General features: G+C 47.6%; 1 protein-coding gene across 50 annotated transcripts in view; it reads right to left on the bottom strand.

Annotated features, from left to right (window-relative positions):
* The window catches only part of ZMYND8 (zinc finger MYND-type containing 8), a 125,663-nt gene that overhangs the window by 84,639 nt on the left and 15,874 nt on the right, over window positions 1-25,150 (bottom strand). For 46 of the 50 annotated variants that reach the window (XM_072735670.1, XM_072735676.1, XM_072735675.1 and 43 more), the window contains one exon: window positions 2,792-2,940. In XM_072735670.1, the coding sequence (XP_072591771.1) occupies window positions 2,792-2,940 (149 nt within the window). Of the gene's footprint in view, window positions 1-2,791; window positions 2,941-6,730; window positions 6,800-25,150 lie in introns of all 50 variants that reach the window. The other 4 variants (XM_072735671.1, XM_072735686.1, XM_072735677.1 and 1 more) reach the window with 1 other exon arrangement.

Raw genomic sequence — 25,150 nt, 5'->3', positions numbered from 1 at the left:
TACAATCAACCTTATGATGTTTCCAGTCCAAAACCCTATTTTACAAGGTAACTGAATCTCAAAGACAGGAAAAAAACTGACAAGATCCCAACATGAATTTCCCAGATGCAGTGGAGCTAGAAAGAGCCCAATCTCTAGGTCAGGACTGCATTTCCTCTGGGCAACAGTCTTCTATCAATACTGAAGATGACAGATTATTCAGGGGTGTAACCATGCCCTGTGTCCAGCTACTCAGAGTCTCCTCTTTTCCACACCCAGAGTACAATATGTATTCATGAGCCCCTACCCTGTGGTGACAGCAGCCACCAAACACTGGCTACTTTCTGAGGCGGCTAATCCAAAGGGGGACACCGACTGACAAACATATCATTGTAGTCATGGGCCCTGAGTGTCACAGAAACAGTACTAACACATGGATGAGGAAAAGGAGAAGAAAATGCATGGACTACACAAGCTGATTAGCTTCCAAAAAGAGAGGTACAAGTCAATTCCTTAAAAGATACGTAGAAACTCAAAACTGTGATGCATTTGTGCATACACAAGGGAAAGGACAAAGGACAAGGCTTTCTGCACAGAAGGGACACAACCTGCCTCATGTCTTCCAGTTACCTGGTAAGAAAAGGTTTGTCCAGGAAGTTAAATTACTAGCTAAATTAAGGTTTGGGGATTATCCGTGGCCTTCATTGGTATTTTGGGTTTTTTTGAGAGAGAATCTTTAGCAGGCTCCATACCCAGTGCAGAGCCCAAGGCAGGGCTCGATCCCACAATCCCGAGATCACAATCAAAGCCGAAATCCAGAATCGGACACTTAACCAACTGAGTCACCCAGGCACCCCTTCACATCCCCCAGTCTTCATGCCCAGTAGCTATGGCATGCCTCCTGGGTGACAGGGATAGGTCCTCAGCGCTTAAAGCCAGACATGCAGACCTAAGCTCAAATGCAGGTTCTGCTTCGCCCTGAGGCCTTAAGGAGACAACTTAACTTCTCTGAACCTCTCGGTTTTCATCTGTAAAGTGGACACAGTTACAGTCCTTTCCCACAGGGTTATTATAAACATTAACACAGAAAAATGCCTTACAACAGGAAGTGACATGCTGTCAACCAACCGCTCTTAGTATTAGTATTCACCAGCACTATCTTATATATTGCTCAACCCTCCTAGAAATTTACTTAGGACCTGTTTCTTCTCTTTTAACAAGAGTCCCAACTCATTAGATTCCCAACTCATCAGATCTGGACTATCCAACACAGTAGCCATAAGCCAGAGGCAGCCACTTAAATTAAAATTAAAAATCCAGTTCCTCCAAGAAACAGACTCTTAAATATACAGAACAAACAAACTGATGGCTACCACAGAGGAGGTGGGCAGGGGGGACGGGGGTGGAGATCAAGGAGACCACTTCCTGCGATGGGCACGGGGTACTGTATGGAAGTGTTCAATCAGTATATTGTACACCTGAAACTAGTATTACCCTGTATGTTAACTAATTGAAATTTAAATAAAAACTAGAAATTTTGGCTCAAAAAACCACAACTCAACCCCTTTGCCATTTGCAGGTGCTCAATGGCCACATGTGGCTTGTAGCTATCATCTCAAACAGCACAGATCTAGAACACTTCTATAGCTGTCATTTCATTATTTCACACATAGTTTTTGTGATTATTCCACTTAGTGTGGAGCCTGGCCTAATTTTTTATTATTATGACTGACATCATGTAGCTCGGTTTACCACCCCAACCCTGTGAAATTAGTAGTGGAACTATTATTCCCGTTTCAGTAGATGAGCAAACTAGGCAAAAAGAGGTTAACTTGCCCACAGCCACACAGCCAAGGCAGTGCTGGCATCTCACTATATAATTTTGAGAATGGAAATAGATTAGTGTGCAGAAATGCACCCCTCTCCCAGTTCTGAGCATTTAACCGTTGCTAGGTTTCTTCCCATGAAAGCGACAACCTTGTGTTATTCCACCTCCAATCCCCAGGGCCCACTTTGGCACTCCATAACACAAAAGATGGATGAATGCATCCCAAGGAATCTCTACTGAAATGCTAGCAGAACCACTGGGGCATCCTGTCTCCTCCAATGCCAGGAGATCTGACCTCACAGTCCACTAAAGCATCTCTCCTCTTTTCAAATCAGAAGAGAATCTATCTAGCCTGCATCAGAGAATTTTAAAGCTGGGTTTCTTAAGAGCTCAGACGGCTAATGGATTTTCCTTATCTAGCTGACAGGTCCTGGCTGCAGAAGGAGGATGGGAGTCAAGAAGACACCCATAGCCCCAGGGTCTATGCACAATGAGACAAAAGGGTGACCAATTATGGAAGAGGACAGTGGGCAATAGGTAGAGTTGGCAGCTGTGTTACCACGTTATTTTACAGATGAGAAAGCTGAGACCAGGAGGGAGCCTGCCTCCATCACGCAACTACCTCCAGGCAGAGCTCAGAACCATCCTACTGGCATGGCCTAGCAGGAAAAACTCAGGCCACTTGGGGAAACCGCCCTAGAGTGGGAAAAAAAGAAAACCAAGGAAAATCCCCAAATCCTACAGCACAGTATCCTCAGCTCTCCTGGATCATTGCTCTGTCCCCCAAAACAGATCTAAAAAGCCACTGGAAATTTCTAGACTCATTTTGAGCTGCCCTTCTTGTCCTATACAAATGACAGCTGGAACAAGGCAGCTTGCTAAATGCCAAGAACACCGGCTGTCAGAAACACCCAGAAAGCTGCAGCGCTGCTCACTACAGCCTTCATCCTGCTGGTGTGGGCACCATCCCCAGTGGCCCTTTACCTGCTCCTTATTATTATTGTTCAGTAAGCCGGGTTTCTTTTTCTTTTTAATGGGGCTTGTGGATGTGTCCTGTGGCGAGTGGCCATTGGAAGAATGCGGAGGGCTGGGAAACTTTCTTTTCTGGGCTGTTCTCTCTGTGGAGCCAGGATCTGAAAGAGACACACAGGACCACATATTTTAAAGCAGTCAGGGAGGCCTAGGCCCCCCGGGGAGGGGGTGTGTGTGTGTGACACAACGCATTCTGTCCCCGGGCCGATGCCACTGTAGTGTTGATCCTTCCGGAAATCCACTCACCCCATCTCTTCGGTTAACTGTCTCAAAGGTCAGACACTCTCTCTTCAGCCTAACACCACTTTTGTTATAGTTTTAATTCACTGCCAGAAAATAAAAATTGAGATGCTTCACATAATCTGGACTTCTGGCTTCTCTTAAAAAACAAACAGAAAACAAAATACACCACAAATCTGAGCCTGTGTGGCCTTATGGCATCAGACAGATCTGAATACCAACCACTGGGCCATTTATTAGTTGGAAATGTGCTCTCCATTTGCCAATATTCCCACCCTTCTCTCCTGTGTCCCAGTTGACCTGATTATGACTCAGCCACCATGAGTTGTGTCACACAGATACCAGTACCGTCCTTATCCCAAAGAACTATTTCTTCTCCATACCCATGCTTGATGGCAACAGCAGGAAACCATGAGAGACAGGCCAAAAAGGCCACACACTTCAAGCAATCGAAGGAAGGCACACATACTTCTTTGTGGAAGATGACAACATTCACTGTGTTGTGCTTGTGACTTTTTTTCCAAAGGGACAGACACAAATGACATTCTCACTGATTCTCACCTGAGACATGCCAGCCCCCTGCCTCCCCAACTGATTCATTCCTTCCCATGCTGACTCTTCTAGCATCTCATTTAAACACAGACACTTCCACCACCACCCAGCCTTCACCTGCAAGGCCTTGGATCCGTTCCATGCCCGGTGGCTATCTCATTAGCGTAGGGACGAAATAATGACACAGCGTGGTGTGCCTTACATTCTGAGAAAGAGAAGTTACAGTCCCGAGGAAAGACAGCTATGTAAAAGCAAAGGTGATGGGGTGAGATGTGAAATCCAGAAGGACGACTATCCCCAATGCTAACCTGACGATGCTCCTCCCCACTGTTTTTAACTTGTTGGCAAGCCCCAGCATGCAGGACACGCCGTGCGTCACCAACCTCCATGTGTGGACAGGGGCCACTGGGGCAGGTGAACATGGTTTGGTACAGACACACGCAAGGCCTCCTAGGGGTTTCCCTCCAACTGAAAGTCAGAGCATCTTCCAGGACATTCATTAAAGGAGACAGTGAAGGACTTCTGCAAAGGCTGATCCAGTCTCACCAGGCAATTTCAGAAAAATCCTGAGCAAGTGCTGCAGGTGCTGCACTGACCCATAGCCCCGAAAGGATATTAAATGGTAACTGCAGGTACCTTGAGGGAGAAGAAACCCCAGAGCTTGGATCATCCCACAGACTTCAAAATGGAGGCAGAGCCCAAAGGATGACCCAAAGGCACACCACAGCTAGTTAGGCAGGAAAATCCACCAAAAAGGTGCAGCCTGGGACTGGTGTTCCCCTAGAGAGAATCTCCTCTCTCCCATACCCAACAGAGGTCCTTAACCCACTCCACCCCCATAAGTGAAGACTCTCCATCTCAACCTTGTCTTTGACTCAATAATCTGCTCCTAGAAACACATGCTACAGATAAGAGTCACAGGGAGCAAAGCACCCCCAAGATGATTCAAATGAAGTACTGGGGGGATTCCTGGGTGGCGCAGCGGTTTGGCGCCTGCCTTTGGCCCAGGACGCGATCCTGGAGACCTGGGATCGAATCTCACATCGGGCTCCCGGTGCATGGAGCCTGCTTCTCCCTCTGCCTACGTCTCTGCCTCTCTCTCTCTCTCTCTCTCTCTCTCTCTCTCTCTCTCTCTGTGACTATCATAAAGTAAAAAAATAAAAATAAAAAATAAAATAAATAAATAAATAAAACAAATGAAGTACTGGGTGTTGTACCCACACCTGGAAAAGATTGAAATGTCCACAAACTGAGGAGTGATCTAATAACATACCATAGCCATAGAGTGGAATAATCTTTTTTTTTTTTTTGCATAATCTCTAAGCCCAATGTGGGGCTTGAACTCACAACCCCGAGATCAAGAGCCACATGGTAGAGCATGCTCTACCAACTGAGCCAGCCAGATGCCCTTCATACAGAATATTCTATGGTCATTAAGAATAAGAAGGCACCTCTATGCAAACAGATGCATGACTATCTCCACACGTATCGGGTTTAAAAAGCAACACACATTGAGCACGATTAACAGATTAACACACACACACACCAAAAATGATGTTATATATCTAAGTTGGCACAAGCCTAGAACATTCCCAGATGAACACAAAACTACTAAAAAGCTCTCTACGGGGACTAGCGGCTGCCTCGGGGGAGGAAAACATGCAGGCAGTGGGGGAAGGATTATTTTTCACTGTGTACCCTTGTGTACTTTATCTATCAGGAGCATAGACTACTTTATGAAAATAAATTTAAAGTGAGGTATTTGGGAGGTTCAGTTGCATGTAAAAAAGCAGCACGTGCAAACCAAACCCAGTAATGAGCAAATGGCAAAGGCCTGGTTCAGAATAAACAATGTCACCAGATGGACGAATTTGGGACCAATTACCACAGGCTTGGGGAGGGCAGGAAGACTCAAGTCTGGGAGTTGTTCAACGTGAAGCTGATAAACCTCAAATAACTTTGCTCAAGGATCAGAGTATGTGTGTTTAAGAAAGGTGTTTTGGTTGGAGCACCTGGGTGGCTCAGCTGCTTAACATCCAACTCTTGATTTCAACTCCGGTCTTGATCTCAGGGCTGTGTGAGTTCAAGCCCTATGTTGGACTCCACGCTGGGTGTGGAGCCTATTAAAATATAAGTAAAAAATTGGGGCACCTGGGTGGCTCAGTTGGTTAAGCATCTGCGTTGGGCTCCAGTCATGATCTCAGGGTCCTGAGATAGAGCCCAGTGAGTCAGGCTCCCTGCTCAGCAGGGATCCTACTTCTCTTTCTCTCCCTCTGCCCCTCCCCTTGTTCATCCTCTCTCTCAGAGAAACAAATAAGATCTTTAAAAAAAAATAAAACTAAAAAACCACAAAGGTGTTTTCGAGGCCCCAAGGAAATGCATCCCAGAAGAAAGGGCATCTTGGCCAGCCCAAAATTGAAAGCAACTGGGCAAAGCTTTTGGTATTTATTATGTTTTGTTTTATTTGTGGATAGATTTTTTTTTAAGATTTTATTTCTTTTAAAGACTTATTTATTTGAGAGAAAGAGAGTGCACCCAGTGGCAGGGCAGCAGAAAGGGGAGGCAGAGAGAGAGGGAGTGAAAACCCCAACCAGACCCTGTGCTGAGCACGGAGCACAATGTGGGGCTCGATCTCACGACCAAGAGATCATGACCGGATCCAAAATCAAGAGTCAGATGCCCAACTCACTGAGCCACACAGGCACCCCTGTGGGTAGATTTTTAAAGAAGAAAGTACAGGAGCAAAGACACACCAGCAGAAAAGTTAAGGGAACATTTCAGGACAACAAGCAAGTCATGTGTTTCCAAGTTTCTTAATGGAGCCCGCTATATTTTGGAAGGGACAGCTTCCCTCATTGCAAGGAACACCTGGGCACACTCCCACTCGCTGCAAACAGAGCTCCCAAACACACTGATGACAAAAAGCACCCCCGCGTACTTCCCAAACATTCACAGAGGGGTGGGACTAGCCTCCTGGAGAATCATTGTGCTGGAATACAGAAATACGGTAGATGATCAACACAGCCTCGCCAACGCTTGGCCAGCCTCCAGGAGGCAGAAAGGACACCAGCCCCTCCCTGGACAGCATAAGTTACCCACCTGTGACTGAGACTCCCTGGGATGGTGGATCCCAAAAAGCAGTCTCCACACTAGCAGCAGTGGCACCACCTGGGAATTTGTAAGAAAGGCACAGTCTCAGACCCTACCCCAGAGCTACAGAATCAGAAACTCTAGAATAGAGCCTGGCGATCTGCGGTTTAAGGAGCCCTCCAGAGAATTTGGATGCACACTGGTTTCAGATCCTCCAGGATGTGTGTTTAGGAGATGCAATCCCAGTTCCCAAGTGTAGAGAGAACCCCGTTCTACACTGAGAAACCCATCTGCTCTCCTGCCCCACAACCACCTGTGGGCTCGGTCTGGAGCTGTGAAGACAGAATGGAGCAAGGAGGCAAGGCAAGAGAATAAAACAGCTAAATAGGAGAAGATGCCAGGCCAGCCTCTCTACTTGTCAGGCTCCATCTGCAAAATAGGAGAAGGGATAAAAGGAACAGACCAGAATTTCTCATTTCGCATCCATGAAGGTGCTTCAGGGACCGACAATCTACAAGCCACAGTTCTGTACAAAGACACAATTTCCTGAGAAGAGGGCCATGCCTACATCACCTTGCCAAGAGTGTCATCAACACCAAAGATTTAAAACTACAGAACGACAGGATCTAAAGGTGTCTTCTGAACTTTCAAATTCGTTATTCCGAGGAAGAGAGAAATATACACATAAGCAATATAAGCCACAGACAGCATTTTATCCAAGCCAAGAAACCAAAGGGGAAACCAGGGTCCTGCTCAGAGACAGAGGGATCGGAGAAAAGGCTGTATGTACCTTAGAGGATCCCAAACTTCTAGTCCCAGCAAACCACAAAAACCCCAATTCTGTTCCTGGCTACCCACACACCAACTCCCTCTAGAGTTAATGAGAGATTGGCGGCAGTGTCCAAGGGGCAGCAGTTTAACAGGTTCCAAGCAACAGACACATCTGTCAAAGGCACAGGCTTTCAGTGAGGCTCTGAAGGAGAAAAGTGAGAAATGCCAACTGGATTCACAGTCCTTCCAAAGCATGAGGGAGCAGGAGAGCATTCTGACTTAAAAACCTTCCCACTAAAAAAAAAAAAAAAAAAAAAAACTTCCCACTCCCAGGCCTCAGGTGGGGACAAAACAGTGGGTGTGGACATCACTGCAGTCATGGCAACAAGGCTGCCTTAAGAACCATTTCGTCCAGAAAGAAAGCTGAGTCAAGCTTTTTTTCATTTTTTAATGATTTAATTCTGACAAGGATTTATTGCTAAACACATCTATAAACTTGGAAGGATGACAAACAGCCACTGTAGACTGTATTACCAGGGAAATGGTTCACTCTTGATCTGAAAGTCCTCTCCTTGGGGTAGCAGGGGCCTGCGATTCTACTACTGCATCAGCCCACCAGTGACCCTCTGCCTCCTAACTCTCATCTCCCCCGAAAAATAAGTCTGGTTTTGAAGGAGTTAACGTGGGCAAGGGAGGACAGCTCCTCCAAGCAAAGGACAGAGCGGTGACGCAAGAGAACAGCTTGGCATGGATCAGGAAACAGCAGAACTTTCCCCTCCTGTGACATTTCACTGAAATCTTAATAATACGGGAAGGCCTACTGGGTATTAGGAACATGTGATGAGATCCTTCTCCAACTCATGTCTTGTGAACCACCAGGAATAATCCCACTCGGCCCTTCCTAGATGTCCCCTGACCTCAAGGACACCAAACTTCAAGATAACCCAGCCTCTTAGCTTTCCAAAGCCACGAGTATTAACAGCTAAGGCTTTCTCTTAATACATACGACGTCGGGGGCCCTGTTCAAAATGCTTTTGGTATACTTCCGTCTAAGTCACTTGCCCAAGATGACACAAGTAGCAGGGCTGGGATCTGAACCCAGGCCATGTGACTAGGAGGCTCACACATGGCCTCAGGCCGGGGAGGGACTGTCCTCAGTTTTATAGCAAGAGGGCCACATAACACAGGGTCTATGTTTAAGAGTACACTCTCATTTGGCCTTTTTTCCCTCGGAAATACAGATGGTGGCCTGGGGGTTGGTAAGGTCGCTGTATTCCCCAGGAAGCACACTCACCTCCCAATGGTGGCACCAGAACATGGGCCGTGTCACAGAACAGGCTGAGGGCAGGGGGCCTGCTTGGTCATCTCCTCTTCCCACGCCTCTCTCCCACACTCCCTTTTTTTTTTTTTAAAGATTTTATTTATTCATGAGAGACACGAGAGAGAGAGACACAGGCAGAAGGAGAAGCAGACTCCCTGTGGGGACCCCAATGTGGGACTCAATCCCAGGACCCTGGGATCACGCCCTGAGCCAAAGGTGGACGCTCAACCACTGAGCCACCCAGTTACCCACACACACACACACACACACACCCTCCACGCTCCCTTCCAATCTCCATCCAAGCCTGCCAGACTCAGCCACTATAGGCACCCCACCCCCACCCACATCCGGCACCTGAGTCATGGCCTTCGACATTCTCCAGAGTTTGGGAAATGACACACCATGACAGAGAATTGTCTCCTTAGGAGAGGGAAAGGGCCCCAGCAGGACAGAAGGGCACTTCCCCAGAAGTATCACCCTGTGTGTTTCTGTGGGTGTTAAAATGTCCTTAATGCTGTGGACGGCCAGCCTGTGGGCCTGAATGAAAAGAAACCCCATCAACAAGCCGACAGGCATCGTGGATCACATAGGGTGGCCAACTGCCAGTTGTCCAGAGTCGGACAGTCTGACAACAATGCAGGACAAGCTGGCCACCCTGCACAGAACCTGGAGCACATATGCTGATAAACCAGGTCACAGATGAAACAGGCAGGGTGTCACAGTGGTTAGGACCTCCGTGCAGTGCAGCTTAAGGAAGCTACTTAACCTCTCTGTACCTCCGTCCTCTGCAGGATGGAGATCAGGGTACCTTGGGGAGTTACAAAAGGATTAAATGAGTTCAGTCATGGGAAGCTCTCAGCATAATGCCCACAAAGAGTAAGCGCTCCATAAATCATAGCTGTTTTTCCAAGCCCACAATCATCCCTCCTCCTCCTCCTCCTCCACCTCCTCCTCCTCTTCCTCTTCCTTCCCCATGCCTCCGTTGCAAAATCAGGCCTAGTTTTCTCAGAGGAGCCTTCTTAAGGTCAGAGTTATGGAAACGCCGGCCGGCCCATATAACGTGGAGACAGGAATGAGCTCGAGACAGGACTTCTGCATTTCAGACTGTGAGCAGTCCGGCTTGCCTCCCATCACTGCGAACGAAGGTGGGCAGCAGGAGCCTGCGCTGGCTGGGGCTCCAGGGCAGTGGCACACAGGACTCACGGTCACTGCCAGCCCACGCCATAGCCTCCTTCAAACAGGACCACTCGCCACTCTCCTAGGAGCAGCAGAGCGCAGCCCGGTTAATCATCTCAACGTGCTGTCCAAAGGCACAAGCAGGTACCCACACAGACCTCCCTCCCCGGGAATCAGAGGGCCCTTGCCTGCCAGTAAGGACATCATCATGAAACCAGAGCCTGGAATTTCCCTCAGGCCCAGAGCAGAAATGAGAATGGGGGAGCAAAGGGATGGGGCTGAGAAGGGGGCAGGATTTTTTCTTCCAGCAGATAATACCCAAGCCATGAGGAACACATGAGCGAAAAGGAATGATCTGGGCACACGCCGACCGTCTAGAACCACACCACCCCGAGGACAGGCTGCAGCCCGCCCGAGGGGCCTGTCGCAGCCTCCTCCAGAAAAGCCAGCCTTGTCAGGGGCCTCCCTGCCTGAGAAGGTGAACTTCTCACCCGGACCAGGACAAGGTCTGGTATGGAAATAAGGCTGTGGAACAAAAGGGTCATTCTCAACTTGGGGGGAAAAATGTCACTGTTCCAGGATTCCCGAGCACCTCAGAGGCAAAGCAAGCGAGGGGCAGGTAACCCTGAAAAGGGGCGCTTACCTGCCATTGAGAAAGCTCTGCTGCTCACAGGGCCTCCCCTCTCTTTGAAAGAGAACTGAGGCTCTCACCCGGCAGACATTCCTGCTTCCGGATCCTCAGCAGCCTCTCCCAGGGGGAGGAGGAAGCAGCAAAGAGGACAGGCTAAGAGTCACCACTTACCAGGCCAGCCCCTGTCTTGTATGCACTAGGTGGCCCGGCTCGGGAAGGTCACCCTCACCTCTCTGCAGTCGGGCAGTCTGAGGCAGGGGACGCGCCTCCATGTCCCCAGGCTCTCGGCTCTAATTTATCACCCTCGACAGCCAGCAGCCCGGCGAAGCCTCAGCACACTGCACCGAAGAGCCATTTGCTTCACCGGATGTGAATAAACGCAACAAACTGCCCTTGTCCTGCTGGCTGGTGTGAGAAGTCCAGAAGGGAGTGTGCTGGTTTGCGATGTGAAGGGGTTTTGAGCTTTTTTTTCTTTTCTAATAATTTTCAAATTAACCTTACTTCTGATATGCCTCTCCTTAGAAAGCCATATTCCCGCTACATGTCGGTGCATTTCTCCCTCTGAAGGTCCCTCCCTGAAAATCAGGCGGACTGAGGCGACTCAACAGCATTCGCATGGAAAAGGTGAACCTCCAAACTCCACAGGCAGGACAGAAATTGTCTCAATCCAGGGAAAAGAGGCTGATTTACAAATGAATTCAACTGTGTTGCCCTCAACAACTAGAGGCGGTTGCAACCACCCAGCCCCCTTCTCCCCCTCCGGGGGGATGAGGCCTTCTGGAAAAGGGACAACATCTCAACAGGAATTTCCTGGTTCAAGAATGCCAAGCTCTTTCAAATTTCACAAAAGCAAGGGGAGGCAGGGCCCAACCCCAGGCCAGAAACCACGGCACTCCACCCACCGCCTGAGCAGGCCCAGGCCCAAAAGGCTGCGTGCGCCCAACGTGTGTGCGTCTCGGGGGCCGTCAGCTATGCCAAGTCACCACAAAGACAGTGTGGAGGAACCGGTTGCCTTTGGCCTTTGCTACATAGCTGGCTGCGCGGGGAGGGCTTGCGGGAGGAGTGGGTCCCCGTGGAGGAAACTATTTGCATTATTTATCCAGGCTGAGCCCGGTCCCTCCCATCCCCGGGCCCAGCTCAGGTTCTAGAAAGCTCAGGTGCTGGTGGGTGGCTTGCAAAGGGGGAGAGGGGGAGCGGGACTGTGGCCATCAGAGAGCCAACTCAGAAATAAAAGGGTGACCCTGCCCCGGGGCAGCCGATGCGGACTAGCGGCCACAGAGGAAGGAAGGGGAAATAAAGAGGCTCAGATGAAGGAAAGGGAGCTGCTGGTAACCAGGCGATGCTCCCCACACTGCCCTGGGCCGGCCTGGGTGTGGGGCCGACCTCTCGGGAAGTCACCTTGATGAAGATGAAAAGTGCTAGGACACTGGGGAGGAGGAGGGGGAGGGGATGAGTCAGCTCATTGTGGTCCTTTGACAAAGCAATGATTTCAGACCAGGTCGCATCTTATCTAGGGAAGGTCACCTGGGTATCAGTACGCCCACCCACTCCCTGCTCCTCAGCTCAGGAATGTACAGGACAGCCCACTAGCACAGCCAAGACAGCACGTCCTATGGAAACCAAAGATGGAAGAAGCAACTTCAGTGTCAGCACCAGGAGGCTGAAATGCAAAAAAACGCTCATGCAGCCATAAAATGGGACGAAGAAGAAATCTCATCTTTATGTGCTGGCACAGAACAAAACCTAAGTGAAAAAATTTTGGCCAGAAATAGACCTGAGGGAAAGAAATTGGGGCTGTGTAGGCTCTGGGTTTGCAGAGGCCTGGAGAAACACCCAGGAAATCAGGAAACACTCCCAACTCCTCCTTCAGTTCCTTCTGACCGCGTTTGGGTATTTAACTCTTTAAAATATTTTTAAGTGGCTACAAGAAAACCAGAGCTCTCACTACATGCCAGGGGCTGCATCTGCACCTCCAGCACCCAGCACGCAGGAGGCGCTCAGGGCTGGCCCAGCATTCATCAGGTGACACTTGCAGGGGGCTCAGGTGTTTAGAACAGCAGAAAGCCGTGATTCTCACCGGGTCTCCCCAGGAGACGCTCGGCAATGTCAAGAAACAGTTTTTTGGTTGCCACAACTAGAAAAAAGAAGGTGGTGGGAGCCAGGCATGCTGCTGACCCTACAGTGCACAGAACAGCCCCACAATGATCAGGCCCAAAAATGTCAATAGAGCCGAGGTTGAGAAATCCTGGTGTAAAGAAGCTTCCAGTGAGCTGCCAGGCAAGTCCGACCTTGTGTAAATACACCACCCACGGAGGCATCTGTATCTATTAAAAAGGAAAATAATGCCTAATACTTCACCTGGTGGCCCTGACTGCACATTTCAAACAGAAGAAAACAAGAACCCAAGTGTCGACAAGGTCACTGAGCAACTAGCTACTAGACATCTAGCCTACCCAGGGAACTGTCAGGGGAAGGTCCCCGCCCTGGAGGAAAGACAGCCAGAGAAACATATAATAATAGTAGCTGCCCTTTGCTGACCACTTATCTCTGAGGCACTGTTCTAAATGCAAATGATCAATTTATTTACTCCTCACCAAGGTTCTACAAGAAGGTAGATACTAAGTAGTCCCATTTTACTGATAAAGAAACTGAGGCCCAGGGCAGCCCGGGTGGCTCAGCCGTTTAGCACCACCTTGAGCCCAGGGCCTGATCCTGGAGACCTGGAATCGAGTTCCACGTCAGACTCCCTACACAGAGCCTGCTTCTCCCTCTGCCTGTGTCTCTGCCTCTTGATCGCTCGCTCGCTTTCTGTGTCTCTCGTGAATAAATAAATAAAATATTTTTAAAAAAGAAAGAAACTGAGGCCCAGTGAAAAAAAGAGTCCCACGATGAACCGGCTGGTCAACAGAGGATGAATGTAGAATATGTTCCACAGAGAATGTGAAACTGATTGATTACACACTGATAAAAAAGGGACCAGGAAAAATAGCAGGAGTTTGTGAACAACGCAAGTCAGGAGAAAGGTCAGAGCTGGCAAGAGAAACAGTTCTTTTTCTCCAACAGGGCTTGTGCAATTCACACCTACTATTTCTTAAGATGGGATTTGATTATCCTCTTTAGAATCCCTTCTGGGGAGGGATGATGTTTTTGCAGCCATTTGATGGATGCAATTCCAAGAAACAAAGTCATTTATGTGCTCAAATGCATGCACCCCAATTCAGCATGTGGTGCTGGCAATTCCACTGCAGCTGGTTCCCACTCCAAAGCTCTTAACTGCACCAGTCAGTGGACTGGTTCCCTAGTTCCCTAGGGCTGTCAATACCACCTTGTAATTCTCTTATCACCGAGGGTGTGCTTGCTGTGGGCCAATGTCAACCCGGCACTGTTGTGCAGTGTGCGGGCTAATCAGCCGTACCACTAGGTCTGACTCCAAGCACTGCCACCTGCCAGCTGTGTATCCTCTGGCAAGTCTCTTTGAGCCTAAGTTAAATTCAGCTACGATTACTAGAACCTTCCTGAAAGGCTTATTAGAATTCAATGAGACAACACATGCCACACAAACACATCTCACGTGTTATCGTGAAAGCTCAACACAGTGTCCCCAAGTCTTTTCGCACCTTCACCTACATGTGCACCAGACTAGCTCTTCCCTGACTGTTCCTGGGGGGGGGGGGGGAGTTTCACTGAAGACACAAACTTTCCCAGCAAGTCCTCAGGCTGACACAGGTTCAGCCAAGCCAGGCTCAAAATCCCTGCATGGCTCAGAATTTCCTCCCAGATAAAAGCAGAACAGTCTAGGTGGCCCTCAGGACCACACCCCATGCTTCCGGACAGAACCTCTTCCCCCAGACTCCTCCTTCTCAGCCTTCCTCAAATGAGGGTCTCGAAACTGGCCTGATTCCTAGCAACCTGCAGAATGTATTAAGGATGCCCAACCTTGCAGGGTTAGTGCCTACGTGGTGCCTGGCACAGAGCAAGCACTCCGTAGAGAGGTGTTCCTTCCCTGCCCATCATCTGGCCTATCTTGTTCAGTCCTACCTTCACAGCTGCCCACCTTAAGCCAAAGCACCAGGGCTATTCACTTGCCCCTCGACAGCAGCCTTCTTCAAACCTAGGTAAGACAGGCAGCCCCTGCTTAAAATTTGAGGGGCTTATTCTACACACTCAATAGCTTGTCCAGACCTACCAGGCCCCCACACATGGTAGGTCTTTTCTCCTTTTCTCCCTCTTCCACCGAACCGTAACCACAATGGCTACACACAAGCCAAGTTCATGTATACTTGCTGACGCTTCCATCTAGAATGTTCAATGCCTAATCCTCCCACACCTGGCAACTACTGCTCTTGGCTCAAACATCACCCTCCAGCCTCCAGCCCCCTTATCATCTTGAAGGGTGGTTTGGTTGTGTGCATCTGTGTATGTGTGTGCGCCCACGCATTTGTGTGTTGCTGTTCCTGCTGTCTTCACTGCAGTCATCTCTCACTGAAAATTATCAAAAATTATTTTCTTCTTTTGCTGATTCACTGATTTTGTGTTTCCACCAAAGTGTGAGCTCAATCTCTGTTTTTCTGTCTCTCTTTGCCATAGAGCAACGCATGGCTCAGGGCCTGGCTCAGAGGTATCCCCAAGGACACACATCTGACTAGGTAAATGAGCAACAAGGGTTAGCTAAGGTCGAAGGTGTGCCAGCAGACCTGACTCACCAGAAGCTCCCCTTCCCTTTTTCCGGTCTACGAATTTCTCCCAGAAATCCAAGAAGGCAGGAGGGGTGTAAAGTTAATGGGGAAGAGGACACAAAAGAGGCCGTGGCCATTTCAGGGTCCGAAAGAGAGAAACCAGAACCCTAGAGAGGAAATTCCCTTCTCAACAGGTACTTGGCCATTCCAGTTTCTTGCCTAAAGAGCCCATTTCCCCAGAAGGAGGGGATTAAGTAAGGATTTATTTCCCGAGCAGGATGGGGCCTTGCAGCTAAACACAATTACTGAGAAACCATAGGGGGAAACTCCGGAGGTTTTCACAAGCCACCTATTTTCCGGCTCTGCATTCTTCTTGCAGAGAGCTATTGTCTCAGAGTCACCTAGAGTTAAAGAGGGGTAATGACTTTCTCCAGGGAAAACAAGCTCCCCACTGGGAGACCACCCACCATGATGACCATTTAACCAAATTTTTTAGTCCTGATTCTCTGCCCTTTTTCTCCACAGACCATTTTAAGCCTGAGGATAGGGCGCCTGGGTGGCTCAGTCGGTTGACCCTCTGCCTTCAGCTCAGGTCATGATCCCCGGATCCTGGGCTCTAGCCCCACATCAGTCTCCCTGCTCAGCGGGGAATCTGCTTCTCCCTCTCCCAGTCTGCTGCTCCCTCTGTCTGTGCTCTGTCAAATAAATAAATTCTTAAAAAAAGAAAAAAAAAAAAAAAAGCCTGAGGATCTCTTTCAAACCCCTCCCTGAATCCTCACTGGGATGCTCTGATTCTGTCCCCACAATACGAGGCAAGGACTCAAGGGGAGCAGAGCGCAAGCACGTCTCTAAATGAGTGCAGCAGTGTGGACTTGGTAGGTTCACCTTCTTTCCATCCAGCTCTTAGCCGTGAGTCTGCTCTGTATGGTCTCTACCTCACCAGACTCGACAGAAGTCTAGATTTTAAATGTACATATTTCCTCAAACAATTCCCACCAACTAGTGTGTCTGGTCCCAACCCAAGAAATAGCAACCTAGTTTGAATGACATTCCCCCAACTGCTGTGTGGGGATAGGGGGTTCCTGGAGGTGGCTAAAGAGATGAAGGACAAAACCAGGTCACCTTATTAGGAAGGGGGCCCTAGTGACAACTGATATGATGATCCAGTGACCTAGATGGGGAGCTATAGCCAGGACATCAGCCTACAACCATGGCCTGGGCCAGTGGTGGTCCAACGAAGGACCTCAAACTGAATTCAGCCCAGTTCCAGCTAGGCGATACTTTTTAAATCAGCACAAATTGTACCTAGAATAAATCCAGATTACTAGCTTCTCTTAAACAACAGAGAGCAGATGATCTGGCCACTTAGGGTCTCTATTTCCACATGAAACAATCCACTAAGCTGCCCACCCTCCACGGATGGAAGGCAAAATTCCCCATTTGCCAAGGTCTCTATTATTCTTTAACCATCAAGGTAATTAAATCTAACCTTGAAAATCTCTTAAAGGCAGAGTAAAGCAGAGAAGAGCAAGAAGGCAAGTACAGGGAAAAGAGATAAGGGACGCTCTGCTAGGATGGCCAAGTCCCAGAAATTCAACCCCACCCTGGTACCGCAGGGGAGAGGGATTTGCCACCCCAAAACCCATCTCTGGAGCACCAGGATTAATTCAGGCTGGTTATTTTTAAGAAACTGCAAATGCAGGAGTAGCTCTGAAAACACCAGGTAGAAATTAGCCTTTTGTAAGATACATTTACATGTGTAAGGAAAATCTCCATTTGTAAGAATATATCCCCAGCTATACCAGGAAAAGGGGAATAAACTAGAAACTCTTATTCAAGGAGAAGACGACTTAAATCTGCATAACAACCTAACTCTTGTTCTCGTGCTTTTCCTGGTGACCTCCCATAACTCCCTGCCCCCAACACCCTCCGTCTTCAGCTGAAGATGGTGCGTCCAAGGAGATATCTTTGGCCATTTCCGGGAGTCACTCCATTTTTCTGGGTCTTTCTCATGTATTCATGCATTAAGCTTGTTTGTTTTCATCCTGTTAGTGTGTCTTATATCAATCAAATTATCAGACCGGCCGATGAATCCAGAAGAGAACTTTTTCACCCCTACAGAAGTTTGTTTATATTTTTCTAAGTGGGGGAGAAAGAATAAATGAAAATCTATCAATCACTTAACATCGGTTACGGGCGGGGGGGGGGGAGGGGGGGGATTTTTAGCTTTTTCTTTGTATACTTCGGCTTGTTACAAATGAGATAGGGAAGCAGTAAAGACTCCATTTTAGAAAGGCTCCACCTGCTGTGTTTCTGCTAGGCCCCACTTACTCATGCTGTAAGTCTCACCTTGCATCTGAGTAAACCAAAGCAGCCATGTCCCCATCCCAGCAGGGAAGCATGAAAAGTGAATCATCCTCTGAGTTTCATCCTAGGCCCCCAAACACCTGATAACAACTAAGAACCGGATCCCGAGCTCCTGGTTGTATTTGATTTCTTTTTTTTTTTTTTTTTAAGAATCTATTTATTTATTCATGAGAGACACAGAAAGAGAGGCAGAGACATAGAGACCCAGGCAGAGGAAGAAGCAGGCTCCATGCAGGGAGCCCGACAGGGGACTCGATCCCGGGACTCCAGGATTACACCCTGGGCCGAAGGCGGATGCTCAACCGCAGTCGAGCCACCCAGGTGTCCCAAATCTTGCACAAAGCCAAGGATCCTCTCGGTTTGTCCTGCAGGACCTCCTCTGAGTCCTTGGAATGGCCTGCCTATGTCACAAAGAGATGTGCTACCTTTAGCGCTGGAAAGGAAAATCCAATAATCCATTTTCTTCCCTGAATTAGTTTATATTTCTTGGAAGAGATACTTAAAAAAAAAAAAAAAAAACACTTACTGAGCAGCTACGATAAACCTATAGTACTGTGGTGATCAGAGGTGAGACAGACCTGGTGGTGCCCATAACCACTTAGGCAAAGAGACACACAGGTAAATGAATTTTACAACAGACGGTTTATCTGGGAGGCTGGAGAGAGGGTGGCCCAGCATATCTTGTGCTATTTGTCTCCCAGCCAGCGTTTCACAATGTCAAGGGGCCTGGCAGAAAGTCAGTTCAGTGGGGTCTAGACAAGAAATGGCAACTTGAGAACACAGGGAGACAGCCATACTCTCTTGACAGAGCTTTTTGGAAAAAAGAGGAGGTCCAGGAGGGTCTGAACCGGCAAAACTTGATCTCTGATGCAGTAACTATTCATTCAGCATCTTCTATGCTGTGCCAATCCCGGACTAGATAATTTTCACCAATGGCATCCAGCACACCACCCACCAAGGTGTTAAAGCTACAGAGCAGTGCTGTCCAATAGACCTTTCTATAATGATAGCAATGTGCCATACCTGTGCTATCTAATATGGCCACCTAAGCTGCAGGCAACTACTGGACAACTGAAATGTAGCTAGTACACTACAATTTTTTAAATTTTAATTAATGTAAATGATGGGGCACCTAGGTGGCTCAGTGATTGAGCCTCTGCCTTTAGTTCAGGTTGTGATCACAGGGTCCTGGGACAAAGCCCCACATCAGGCTCCCCACAAGAAGCCTGCTTCTCCCTGTGTGTCTCTCATAAATAAATAAATAAATAAATAAAACCTTTAAGAAAAAATTAATGTAAATGTAAACAACCTCATATAGCAGACAGCATCGCTGTAAGAAGCTCTGTATTAAACAGACAAAAAAGCCAGCACAGCAAGTGAGCAAGAATACCTCAGAATCCTCCACCCATCCCTACTTGAGGGATTTAGCAGGTGTCTTCAAGGCATAATGATGTGATGCCTAGAAATATGTACGTGGACTAGCCTTTGATTCCTTCCTCAGCCCAGCTCGAAAATTCTCAAGCCTTTAGTACATATAAGAATGCCTGATCAGAGCTGATTGTTGTACTTTCATGGACAATTTAAGGGACTTTCCAGGGTGATTTTGACTTTGGAAGCCAAAGGACTCCACTGAAGGAGGTGTAAATAAAGGCTCAGAAAGAAGGGGGGCCTGGCTCCCCAAGCATGAGGAGAAAGTGATACTAAGGCAGTCATCTAGGAGAGCAGTCTGGAAGGACATGCAAAGGTGAGCCTCTGTGCGGAGCAGGAGAACCCCCTCTATGACAGGACCCACACTCAGCCTGAAAGGCTGTACAGGACAAGGGGCAGGTCTGCAGGGATGAGGACAGGACATAGGGGCCTTGAATCTCTCTCTGCTCAAGACAGTGGTCTTCAGGACCCCTTGGAAATTTAAAGCAGAATAGCAGAACAATCGGACTTGTGTTTTGGAAAGGGCCCTACCAGAGTGGTATTACTACTTTGAGAAGGGAAAGAAATCTGAGGGAAGGGGGCCATTTCAAAGAGTGCTATATCCCTGGAGGGAAAGAAAGACAGGCCACCAATCGTTTCAGGGAAAGCAGACATCTGAGCTTGGGTAATTATTTCCAGGCACGGATTATGCTGGAAACAAAGCCATCCTCTCTAGCTGAAAGGCTGTTTTTACTTGGTTCTCCAGGATAAAAGTTCTATCCATCTGATAGACAAAGTCAAGCCATTCACTCGTTCGTTCAAAATAAATATTTATTGCACACCGACCAGAACAGGCACAGCAGTAGTTAAAAGGCAGCAGGCACAGGAGGATCAAGGAAAACAAAAGGCAGGACCCAGAGCCTTAGACTCAGGGAGGTTGGGAGGTTAGGAGAAAGGTGAGGACAGGATCTCCCAAGAAGGAGAAAAGATCCCATGGCTAGAGATGGCACTCTCTGGAATCTAAAGGATCAGTGTGGCCCAAGTAAGAAAGAAAAGGGGAACAGAGTGAAAGGCTGAAAGGATAGGCAGGGAGGCAACATATGGGGATTTTAGGATTTTGATCTTCATCCTAAAACTAAGGAGAAAGCATGTAAGAGCTTTAAACGGGAGGTGGGAGCCATAGAGGTCCCTTGCACAAAGATTTGGGTGGTGGGCAAGACAGAGACCACAGGACGAACCAAGGGACCACTGTTCTACAAGAGTGATAACATACAGAATGATACTTAGGACCTAACACGGTAAGAAAATGACACAAAAAGGCAAAAGGACAGACGAATTAGGAATAACTCCCATATCTCTGACCCAGCCAACTAGCAGAGCCCTGGCTTATCCATCAAGGTAGAAAAGCAGTTGTTTTGCTGGGGTCTGGGAGGGGTGGGCAGCAGGAAAGCAGGTGGGGAGATGTGAAATCAGCTTGGGACACACAGAGTCTGAGACCCCTGTGAACAACAGGTAGGCAAGCCAGGTAGGCAGCTGGCCCTCTCTGCCTCATGACTCAGGAAAAAAATCTAGGTTGGAAATAAAAAATGTGTGAGTCACAAAGCTACGGATGTGGGCGAGATCACTCAGGGAAAGAACACGCTGGGAGAGAGGAGGACAGGGCCAAGCTTTCTACAACGCCAACACTTAATGGCCGAAGAGAATGTGCCAGGGAAAGAGGGGGAGAACCAGGATGGAGATGGCAAAAAAAAAAAAAAACAGCCAAAGGAAGAGATGGTTTCCAGGAGACGAATGAAGAGCAATGTCCAATACCTCTCTCAGATCAAAGTGAACAAGCCCCGAAAAGCTCCACCAGAAAAAGTAACAGGGAGTCTGCAGAAGTGCAGTGACAAAGCTAATGTGGAGGGACCACGTGGAAGCCACAATGGAGCTAGCAGGACATATCAGGAGGTGAAGAATCCAAGACATGAATATAGACACTTCTTGTAAGGAGTCTGGGTTTGAAGAAGAGTCCAGAAACAAGAAGAGTTGCTAGTAGAAAACACACAGGGTCAAGAGGGTGGAGAGATGTGGGAGAGATTTTAATGTGTAAAAGAAATCTATACATTCATCAAAACGTTAAACAGAGTTACCCTATGACCCCAAACCCCAGACTCCTACCTAGGTTTATAACCAAGAGAAATACAAAGCATACATCCCCACAAAACGCATACAAAATTTTCACATCAGCGTTTATTCAGAGTAGCCAAAGAGTGGAATCAAGTCAAATGTCTGTTAACAGATGGATGAGTGGATAAACAAAATGTAATATACCCATGATAGAGCAGTATTCCGCCGTAAAAAGGAATGAAGTACTTGCGTACACGTGACAACATGGATGAGTCTTGAAAGCATCAGGTCTAAGAAGTCAAACACAAAAGGTCATATACTCTGTAATTTCATATTTGTATGAAACAAGCAAAATTAAGTACATTCACAGACACAGAAGGTAGATTTCTGGTTGTCAGGACTGGGGTAAGGGACAATGGGGAGGGACTATTAATGGGGATGCGGTTTCTCACTGGGATGAGGAAAATGGTAAAAATCAGTCCTGGTGATGGTTGCACCACTCCGTGAACATATTCAAAACTACTTAAAATTTATACTTTAAAATGGAGACTTGTACAATATGTGAATTATATCTCAATAAAGCTTTTGGTTTGGGTTTTTTTTTTTTTCTTCAAGTCCATGAAATGCCAGATTTCTAGATCCCCAAGAAAGATGGAGGTGGGCAGAAGGGACTTGGGGTGATGGTTGGAAGGGCCCCATGATACTGCAACTCCACCCCCACTATGAGACATGGGCTTTCCAAACTTGCTCCCCTCAAGTCAATGGTGGAATACCCACCATCAAGGGATCAAACCTATATTTGAAAGTTTCAGACAAAAAAAAGTACCAGGATCTCTAAAAGGCCTTGGACCTGGTACCTAACCTCTACCAGCAATTGGAGGAAGAAAAGGAAACCGTTCTTTTTAAACTAAAGCAGTCAATTTTAGATCACAGTCTTCTAGAACAACAGAAGTCACATAAACATATAGCGTGGGTCAGGCTTCAAAAATGGGGGGGGGGGGGGGATGGGGCAAACACAAAGTTTTCCACACGTGAACCACAAAACTGAACTGCACAAACAGGGGAGACAGGATCCCAAGAACACATGCACAGCAGATGCTACTCTGGCCAAGAGAAGGTAGATTTCTCATTTGGAAAGCCTACTACCCAACATCTTCAGAAATCCAGGACATTTTAAACCTTCTTGGGTGAGGAACAATCTGGTAATCTAACTCATAAATAAATGCTTTCCATTGTGCAGTACATGGATGGCACTTCTTACGCTGCAGAAGAGCCAAAATAGAGTTAAAAAATACCGATGCTCATTTTTTAAAAGAAAATTCTCGGCACTTCTGCATCACACTGTGATTTAAGAATGTTTATGGTTATATTTTCTTAAAGAGTTTCCTTGAGGAAAAAAAAAAAATGGCAGAAGGTCTCTATCTCATACCCATCCTCATAAACAATCCCTTTGTGAAACAGTCTTAATTTACATACAACAGTGAGAACAAGGATCCTGTACTAATTAAGGTCTGAGGCTGGTTAGCAAATTGCTATAATTGTATATTCTCTAGCATCCTGTCTCAGAAAACATATCCCTAACCCAGGCAAATCTCAGCAAGAATGATACTGTTCAAGATTTTAATATCTTGGGCTTCCGCTGCATCTGTGCACGGTTTCCAAGTGGCTCATTCCCTTGTGCGGGTGACATTACACAGACATTTTTAAAAATGGTTTCAGCTTTGGCAGCCTGGCATCCGCACAGCACAATCATTACTGCAAAATGCACACATGGCAGGATCAAGAGGCAAAAGCAGCCCAAACAGGGGAGCCTTTGTATGGAGACATGAACTCCCGGAGACCATCATTTTTCAGGTCCCTAGCCTTGGAGGGGCTTGCTCTGAGCCGTGCATCGTGTGGCCAAAATCCTGCAAGGAACTTTGCTGTGACCAGTCTCGTGCAGAGAATGCAAACTGACAAGCCACTTTCTGACCTGGAGATGTGTTTTGTTCGGTTCATACGTGGTCTTTGAGAAATTAGCCTGCACAAACTACATTTCCAGGTCGGCATTTTTACAGGAGGAAAAAAAAAAAAAAATCCGGGCAACACTAGATGAGCCATATTCCTGCTGGTCAGCAGTCAAATAGATGCACACTCCCGCATTAGAGCAGGCGCTCTGCTGTTCAAAGGCTCCAGCCAGCTCATCTCACTCATCTACCTTACAGACATCTGACTTGACACCCTTGGGAACACCCTTGGCTATGTACAGAGCTTTAAACTCAAAGATAAAATCTGACCCCAGTTTTCCACTTCGCAACTCCATTAATCCCACCGAGCCTCAGTTTCCTTGGCTGTAAAATGGGAATAACGACACATGTACATCACAGCATGATTATAAAGAAATCAAATGAAGTAATTTGCATATAATACTAGGCACCTAATACGTACTCAAAAAATATCAGCTAGGCAAACACACCTGGCATCTGGACAGTACTCCCAATTTATGCTTGAGCATCTTTCAGCAGATCATTACCCTCGGACATAAATGTCAACCTGACATCTTGAAAGCTTGAAAGCTTTTGTCTCCAGAGAATGAAAATGCTCCAGTAAATGCCAAGGCTGGGATGATGGCAATGACTGGCTCAGGAATTACTCAGTTAATAAGTGACTGCGTGTCATGGGTGTACAAACTGAAATTTAGTTACAGAACCTGAAGAGTCGTATGGTCTAGATATTGGAATATGATTAAAGAATTGTCAAGTCGGTTTTTTTAGAGTTTTCTAAGTTTCCCAAGCACAGTACAGTTCAGGGCCTACTCACCACCTGCAAGTAGGGAATGATGGTGCCAGTTTCCCAAGATGCCAGAGTGGCCACGTCATGTCCTAAAGAATTACTTCCTCCCTGGTAGAGGCAGTTGGTGGGTGGACCAGGTGTCCAAACACCAGCCCTTCCCTGGCCAAAGGGCAGATGCATGAAACAAGAGGAGGGACTCTCCCAGAGGACTTTACCCTGTTGACCTTGAGGTTGTTGTGCACTGGCTCTACTCCCCAGAACAGCCCTGGACCTCTAGCCTTCCCATCAACCCTGTGAGCCAAGGGACCACTTTCTATGCATCCTTTTTCTACTCCAATTAACCAGAACAGGCTTCCGTGGCTCACAAAGACTCCTGACCCAATGGTGTCATTTGGGGCGAGAAGCATTGAAACTTCCCAAACCACAAGAAATAGTCTGGAGGGGCAGCCCAGGTGGCTCAGCAGTTTAGCACCACCTTCAGCCCAGGGTGTGATCCTGGGGACCCGGAATCGAGTCCCGTCAGGCTCCCTGCATGGAGCCTGCTTCTCCCTCTACCTGTATCTCTGCCTCTCTCTTTCTCTCGTGAATAAATAAATAAGATCTTTAAAAAATAATAAAATAAAAAAGAAAGAAACAGTCTGGAAAAGTAAGCTTTTGAGGGATCTAGATCATCCCACCATGGACTTAGAGATAATTAGGATTGAAGTCAGCCTTTACAATCATCTCATTTTGACCATGCTGACCTCAGCTCTCAGAACCTGAGCAACCCAAGATTGTAGCTCTAGGCCTCTGGGAATGCAACTGACTCACCTGACCTAACGCTCTAGACGCTGGCCACCCAACCCTGGAACACAGGAGCTCAGTTCCACACAAAGACATCCAAGGCAATCCCTGGGGAAAGATAGGTCTCCCTCAAAACCAGGTGACCCCTTCCATTCCCCCCCACCTGCCATGGTTTCCCCACCACAGCAAGGTCCCTGGGAAAATCAGCCTCACATGGCTACAGACAAGCTTTATTCCAATGTCAAAGGCCAAGAAGGATGGGAAGCCTATCCCCAAGCCCGCCTTCCGGGAAGTTTACAACTTTTCACAGTCTAGGCATAGTTTCCCCAACTGTTTCCACATCCCCTTCTAGAGGTTGTAAGTGGGGAAAACAGTAGAACATGGTAAGTAGGGGCTTCCACCTGACAGGCTTATCA

Source organism: Vulpes vulpes, chromosome 14 (genome assembly GCF_048418805.1).
Source record: "Vulpes vulpes isolate BD-2025 chromosome 14, VulVul3, whole genome shotgun sequence".
Classification (NCBI taxonomy): domain Eukaryota; kingdom Metazoa; phylum Chordata; class Mammalia; order Carnivora; family Canidae; genus Vulpes; species Vulpes vulpes.
The sequence above is the reverse complement of the archived record's forward strand: the minus strand, read 5'-3'. Positions and strand labels throughout refer to the sequence as shown.